Raw genomic sequence first — 8,287 nt, 5'->3', positions numbered from 1 at the left:
TGTCGGGTCACCAGGAAAACAGCTGAAAGGCCATCAACATGAGATAAAACATCCCCTACCGGACTTCCGGTCGGCGCCAGCGTTAATGGCGGTCCTTGCTTCGAGCTCCGAAGCAGGACTGCTCCGTGAGTTCGGGTCTGACCCGCTACGGCGAGCGGGGGACCCCTAAAATCACAGGCGCTGAAGCCTGTGAACAAGGAGATTCGGTGGGCACCTTTGCGCCCCCCGGTATCGCGAAAGAGCCTTTTTAAAGGCTCCGGAGCGGCATCGGGTGTGAGCGCGGTGCTGAGGATCGCAACCCAGCTCACAGAGCGAAGCCGCGTCGCCATTGACGGAGAGCGCCGATTCCTTCCTGAAACTACCGATTGGAAACAACACCCGTGAGTAAGAACAGCAAATAAAGGGAACGGGACTTTAAAATTTAAGAAGATTCGGCTGAAAACGGGATAGGCAAAAATTAAGGAAGTCTGCCTCCCGGAACTGCATGATTGACTGAGCAACGAAAAGAGTAAGCTGTGCTTAAAGGGGACGCATTTATGCTTTTTAACCCTGTTAAACCTGACATCGGAAGAGGACCTCCCCCCCCCAATGAGCAGGAGGGGGGGGGAAGAAATTTGACTTAACTTTATCTGCTTAAAGAAAGGAGTTTTGAACGGGAAACTTTCCACTGCCGATACCTCTGGCCAGGCTGCCGGAGCAGTGAGCGCCTGAAGTGAACTGTCAAACTAGATTGAGGATACAAAGTAAGATTTATCTGAAATAAAATAACGGGACTTTAGTGGACAAAAACTGTAACATTTTAAATTGCAACAAAGTAGGGTTTTTACTGGGACTTTCGCTTTTGGAACTTTGTATGGCTATTTCTTTCCCTGTTTCTTTGTTTTCGTACTGGATACAATGTACTCCCTCTAGAGGCTTAAAAGAGAGACTGCTGCATTGAGATAGAAACAGTGGGATTTTCCAACTGCAACTGTTCCTGTGGGAACGACCTTGAGATGTGAGCGGCCCACTGAATGAAATATCAACAAGATCCAAAGCAAAACAGGCTCAGGCTCAAAAGAAAAGAGGCTCCTTGACAGGAGCAGCAGCAACACAGGAAAGAACAACAACGGTATCAATGGATTCCATGACACAGGCTCTACTCAGGATAAATGAATCTTTAGAATCACTTACTAGGCAAACTACAGAGAACTCCAAGAAATTGACTGAATTGACAACAAGATTGGATTTGAACACGACAATAATATCGACTAATACAGATTCTATAAATCGTTTAATTCAGGAAAGTACAGAGACGAGGAAAATAGCTGAAAGCGCGAGGACCACGGCCGAGGAAACCAAAGGGAAATTTGTTCCTATTGCAAAGAAGGTACATGAACATGATGAAGCCCTGGCCCTCATGGAATTGGAGAGGAAAGGCAAGAATTTGAAATTGAGACTGGTACCTGAGGAGGAGGAGGACAAGCTCGGGGAATTTCTTACAGACAAGTTCCAAGAATTTTGGAGCGAAGAGTTAGGGGAAGAGGAAGAGGATTTTACAATAACTACAGCCTTCCGGATCGGCAGAAAGCAAGGCAAGAAGCCAAGGGATTGCTTAATTACTCTCAGATCCAAGGAAGAAAGAGACAAAATATTGAATCTATATTTCCAGAGGGCATTGGTTATCAAAAATTCCCAAATACAGATCTTTAAAGATATTCCTAGATACTTTTTGGAGGTGAGAACACAATTTAAAGACTTAGTCGACCTATTGAAACAAAATAACATTCCATTCAGGTGGGAATTCCCACAAGGGTTGTCCTTCAACTTCAAAGGGAAGAAAATCAAAATAAAAACAATTCAAGACAAAGAACACTTTTTGGAGAGAAACTCGGAGGACTTTCAGAAAGGAACTGTAGAGAGGGAAACACTGGATATTACAAACCTATCGTTTGGATTGAACCCAGCACCGACTGACGAGGAACAAGAACTTGGAGCAGTGGGTGGGAAAAATACCCAATAACAAAAATGTCCCTGCAACTTCTGAGTTGGAACTGTAATGGTCTAAACCATCCCCGAAAAAGAGATCAAGTTTTTCACATATTAAAGAAAGAACAGCTAGATATAATCTGCTTGCAAGAAACCCATATTGCCAGGATACACAGGAAACTTTTGATAAATAAGAGATTAGGACTGGAATTTGTTTCCTCAGACAAAGTTAAGAAAAGAGGGGTGGTGATTTATGCCAAGGAAAAATGGGAACCAAAAATGATCTTCAAAGATGATGAAGGAAGATACCTGGCAGTAGAAATTCAAATTCAAGGAGAAAAGATCTTAATTGTTGGAGTTTATGCACCTAATGAGGGGAAGGCAGAGTTCTTCAAGAAGTTGCATGAGACTTTAATGGACTTTATGGACTTTAAAATTATAATGATGGGAGATTTCAACGGAGTTGTCTCCACAAACATGGACAAGGCACAAAGACAAGTAATATCTAAGGACGGGAGACTACCAAAGACCTTCTTTGAACTCACTGACACCATGGACTTGATTGACATTTGGAGAACTAGGAACCCTCTGGAAAGAGAGGGAACCTTTTTCTCGGAAGCAAAAATGACCTGGACTAGAATTGATCAAATTTGGATTTCTAGCAGCCTGGCACCAAGAGTGAAAAAAACAGAAATCTGCACAAAAACCTGCTCCGACCATAACGCAGTCAAGATGGAAATGAAATTAACAACGGCTGGAACCTTCAGATGGAGAATGAATGACACCCTATTTAGAGATGAAGAAATTTATCAAAAGGCCCAAAAAATATTGAAGGATTACTTTGAGATAAATTTGAGAACGGAGGTGGAAAAAAGAATAGTATGGGACGCAAGCAAGGCCGTGATGCGTGGATTCCTAATTCAGCAAAATTCTATAAAAAGGAAGAAACAAAATGAGAGGAAGGAAAAGATTTTGAACCAGATAAAGGAAGGAGAAAAGAAACTGAGATCCAAACCGAAGTCTCATGAGATTTTAAGAGAAATAAAGTACCATCAGACGCAATATATGGAATTGATGAATCAGGAAATAGAATGGAAGATAAAGCAAATGAGACAAAGGACATTTGAATCGGCAGATAAATGTGGGAAACTGTTGTCATGGCAACTGAAAAAGAGGCAAAAGTTAAACACTGTGACATCCCTGGAAATAGATGGGGAAATTATCAACAAACCAAATGAAATAAGTAACTGTTTTCAAAGTTTCTTCAAAAAACTTTATGCACAAGGGCCTACAAACGAACAAGAAATAGAGGAATTTGTTAAAAAATATGGACTATCAAAGATTTCAGAACAAAATAAAAGGATTTTGAATGAAAAAATTACAGAACAAGAAATAGAGGGTGCCATCCAGAATATGAAATTGGGGAAATCACCAGGACCAGATGGTTTGACTGCGAAATACTACAAAGATCTTAAAGAATGGCTAATACAGCCATTGAAGGAAGTATGCAATCAGATATTAGAGGGGAAAAAGGCTCCCGAATCGTGGAGAGAAGCATTCATCTCACTTATACCGAAGACAGAAACTGAGAAACATCAAGTTAAAAACTACCGCCCTATATCACTCTTGAATGTGGATTATAAAATTTTTGCAGACGTTCTGGCAAAAAGATTTAAGAGAGTTTTGATGGAGGAGATTCATAAGAACCAAACAGGCTTTCTCCCAGGGAGACATATGTCAGAAAATGTGAGGAACATTATAGACATTTTGGAGATGCTAGAGGTAGACATTAATAGGAAGGCAGTTTTGATCTTTGTGGACGCGGAGAAGGCCTTTGACAACATTTCTTGGAAATTTATGAAGAAGAATCTCCATGGGATGGGGGTAGGCCAAGGGTTTGAAAACGGTATAGGTGCAATATATTCTGAACAAAGAGCGAAACTAATTGTGAACAATGTGGTAATGGATGAAATATCAATAGAGAAAGGTACACGACAGGGATGCCCTATATCCCCTTTACTGTTTATATCTGTCCTGGAGGTTTTATTAAACATGATTAGGAAGGACCAGCTGGTAAAAGGAATACAGGTCGGATCCAAACAATATAAGTTAAGGGCATTTGCAGATGACTTAGTGCTAACTTTGCAACAGACAGAAGCTAGTACCAAAAGAGTTTTAGAATTAATGGAGATATTCGGCCAGGTCGCAGGATTTAAACTGAACAAACAGAAAACAAAGGTGCTGGAAAAAAATCTAACAAAAGAGGAGAAAGATAGGTTTCAAAGTGAAACTGGGTTGGAAATAGAAAAAAAGGTTAAGTACCTGGGGGTAAATCTGACATCAAAAAATGTGAATCTATTTAAAGACAACTATGAAAAATGCTGGACAGAAGTTAAAAAAGATCTAGACATATGGTCTAGGCTGAAACTTTCCTTGTTAGGCCGAATTGCTGTTATCAAGATGAATGTATTGCCAAGAATGTTGTTTTTATTTCAGACGTTGCAGATTCTAGACAAAATGGACTGTTTCAAGAAGTGGCAGAAAGACATATCTAAATTTGTCTGGCAGGGCAAAAAGCCCAGAATAAAATTTAAGATCTTAACTGATGCAAAAGATAGAGGGGGCTTCGCCCTGCCAGACTTAAGACTTTATTATGAATCAGCAGCCTTTTGCTGGTTGAAGCAATGGCTACTTCTTGAAGACACAGACATTCTTGATCTGGAAGGATATGACAATAGTTTTGGTTGGCATGCATATCTGTGGTATGACAAGGTAAAGGTTTATAAAAGTTTTAAAAACCATATTGTCAGGAAAGCATTGTACAATGCTTGGAATAGATATAAGGATTTACTGGAAAGTAAAACCCCTAGGTGGTTGTCACCAATGGAAGCGAAAGCAGTGAAAAAAATTAATATGGACTCTAATTGGCCTAAGTATTGTGAAATTTTAGAATATGATGGCGAAAAACTGAAGCTACAAAGTTTTGAGAAGCTAAAGCATAAAGTTCGAGATTGGTTACACTACCGTCAGATAAATGAGATGTTTAAGCAGGACAGGAAACTTGGTTTTCAGAAGGAGAGGTCAAAGTTAGAAACAGAATTGTTAGAATCCAATACTAAAAATCTATCTAAAATGTATAATTTGCTGCTGAAATGGAATACACAGGATGAAACAGTGAAATCAGCTATGATTAAATGGGCACAGGATATTGGTCATGACATTATGTTTGACGACTGGGAACAGTTATGGACCACCGGTGTTAAATTTACGGCTTGTAATGCCCTGAAAGAGAATATAATGAAAATGATCTATAGGTGGTACATGACCCCAGTCAAACTTGCAAAGATCTACCATCTGCCCAATAACAAATGTTGGAAATGTAATGAGGCTGAAGGTACTTTTTACCATCTTTGGTGGACCTGCCCAAAGATTAAGGCCTACTGGGAAATGATCTATAATGAAATTAAGAAAGTCCTTAAGTGGACATTTGTCAAGAAACCGGAGGCTTTTCTCTTGGGCATGGTCGGCCAACTGGTATCAAAGAAGGATAAGACATTCTTTATGTATGCAACCACAGCAGCAAGAATCCTGTTGGCAAAGTATTGGAAGATGCAAGAATTACCTTCTCTGGAAGAATGGCAATCGAAGGTGATGGAATATATGGGACTGGCAGAGATGACCGGCAGAATCCGTGACCAGAGGAAAGAGACAGTGGAAGAGGACTGGGGGAAATTTAAAACATATCTAAAAAACTACTGTAAAATTGTGGACTGATAAGATGTTAAGGGGTAGGAAATAAAGAATTACAGCTGTAAATCTTAAACTTTAAGAAAACTCAAAAGGGACCTGACTAAAGACTGATCGATGAGTTGCTCGAAAAAATGGTAAAACAAGGATGTGACGAAGGGAAGGCATGGGGAAGTCAATTTTTGTTGTTTGTTTTTAATGTTTATGCTTGTTTTGTTTGTTCTTATTATGTGTAAAAACCAATAAAAATATTTAAAAAAAAATAAAATAAAAATAAAACATCCCCTACCACTCTCTGGAAGCCATTTGGATCCATTAAGTGGCGGAGGCAGACCATCCAAATCAGTCCCACCTCCCTGCAGAAGGGAAGGGTCATGGAGAAGTCCAGTTGCACCAGGAAGTGATCTGACTATGGCACTTCTTTTGTTTCGCTTTTACTTAGTGTCAGATCACCAACATCCATAGAGGTGAACACCAGGTCTAAGGCATGTCCACAGCTATGAGATGGGCCAAACTTATTTAGGGAGAGCCCCATGGAGACCATGCTTTCCACAATGTCCCAATCGGCCCCTTGTAAGTTCGTGTTGGCATGGATGTTAAAATCCCCTAGGTAGGACAACCAAATTAGGTGTCTCCAGGAGCACATCCACCATGACCTGAAGCAGCTCGGGCAGGGAATCCTTGGTGCAGCAGGGAGGTTGGTACACCAAAAGGAATCCTGTACTGCCCCTATTGCCCAACTTCCAGAACATGCACTCAGAAAACTGGGTCTTCCCAATAGGACACCTGGTGCAAACTAGTGACTTTCTAAAAATCACTGCAACACACACACACATCTCGCCCACATGACCTGGATTGCTGTGGGTAAGAGAAACCTGGTGGACAAGCAGCGGCAAGGACAGGCCCATCTGCTTCATCCAACCAGGTCTCTGTCACACATGCCAGGTCAAGTCCTCCATCCACAATCAGGTCATGGATGGCAGTGGTCTTATTCATCATTTACCTGGCATTGCACAGCAATACTTTCAGGTCATGTGGGTTTCCCTTGCTGATTCCAGTAACCTTCTGGTCAGGGCCAGACCTGGAGGCAGGGATGGTCCTCAAACAACAACTAAGCCTGCCTCCTCGGTAATGACACGGTCCTACGTTCCTAACAATGAGCGTGTCCCTACCCACTCCACAGATGGAAACAACTGCTGAGTCAAAGTGCCCTTCGGAAGCAGAGGAACATCCTTGGATACAATCCAAGACCATAAAATACCTTACAAGATTATTAACTGAGTAAAGAAATTGGTTGTTTCATGCCCCCAAGCCAGTTACAACAGCCGAATCATAGTTTTGGATTCAATTAATGGATTCGTTGTCCAATAGCTACATCTAATTCAAGCACATTGATTGGGTCTAAAAAGTTCTTTTGAACTGTTTTCAATTAACACTCCTTAAAAAAAAAAGGCAACATTCCTGTGCCTTGCAGCAAAATTCATGCATGAAAAACAGAAAAACCACTTACCATATTAGGGTCATGCCCCAAGGAAAAAAGATATGGCTTTTCTCGTAAAACAGCTTGCTGCCACTTTTCCTCAGACACCAGTCCAATGTACCAGTCGTTCTCATATTCTTCAAGACAGCTTAGCAGCTCTTTGAAACTTTCCACTGGTCCCAGACTTGCTTGGTCAACCAAAAGCTTAACTGTGTATCTGCAAGATAAACCATGTAAGGACCAGTGCACAATGTGTAGATCTATAAAGCTACGTAAGAAAGAATAATGCCTATAATAATGCCACCCTGGGAACACTCACGTGTGGCTGGAGCCACAACTAGATTTGCTTAGGATTAATTATGAGATTAATTATGCATTAATCACACAGTAAGGTTATGCCTGCATCTGCTGATTTAGAGAGCAAATTACTTGCGTGTAGCTTGTTAAGCCTTCATGGTTTCCCTATCCTGTCTGGCCAGTAGTTCCTGCAAAAACCCTTTAAACGCTCTTTGGCTAGACTGCACATTAGATGGTAAGAGGGCTACTGGATCAAAACCAATTTTCGAAGAAATATATTACAGCTTTCTATCCAAGCAGCCGCAGAGGGCGACTGCAGCCGCTCTGCCACACATGGCTTGACCAACTCATTTACTGAATGGTTCTGTTTTAAGTAAAAGAAAAAAAGACATCCTTCAGCATGCAGTCCATTTTATGACTTTTCCTGATTAGCATTCTTACTCATGGCTTCTTAAAATGTAAAGGCCAGAGCCTCTTGAGAACAGGTCATGAGCCTTTTAACGATGCCCTTGTGATTTCAGAGTCCCGCCTCACTCAAAGAATACTGGAATCTTGTACATTTCCCCAAGAGACACACCCTTGGTTTTTATCTCCAGTGCACAGTCTAGATTTATGCAGTCCATGGTGTCCCCAGTAAAGGAATGCACATTCTTTTAAGGTTTGTTCAAGACTGTATGTACTGACCAGGAAATGTGCACAAGTGTTTCTTCATGGACAGATTATGCGCATTCTCTATAACCCATGCTGAACGTGCACAGTGGCACATTAGTGATTCGGCTCATAATACTATTACTC

General features: G+C 41.1%; 1 protein-coding gene across 7 annotated transcripts in view; it reads right to left on the bottom strand.

The window, feature by feature from the left end:
- PCNX4 (pecanex 4) overlaps positions 1-8,287 on the bottom strand; it is a 34,040-nt gene that overhangs the window by 2,716 nt on the left and 23,037 nt on the right. For all 7 annotated transcript variants that reach the window (XM_081909400.1, XM_081909394.1, XM_081909398.1 and 4 more), the window contains one exon: positions 7,226-7,412. In XM_081909400.1, coding sequence (XP_081765526.1) covers positions 7,226-7,412 — 187 coding nt within the window. The remainder of the gene's footprint in view (positions 1-7,225; positions 7,413-8,287) is intronic.

This window comes from Podarcis melisellensis (assembly GCF_964234715.1).
Source record: "Podarcis melisellensis genome assembly, chromosome: 1".
Taxonomy (NCBI): Eukaryota; Metazoa; Chordata; class Lepidosauria; order Squamata; family Lacertidae; genus Podarcis; species Podarcis melisellensis.
The sequence above is the reverse complement of the archived record's forward strand: the minus strand, read 5'-3'. Positions and strand labels throughout refer to the sequence as shown.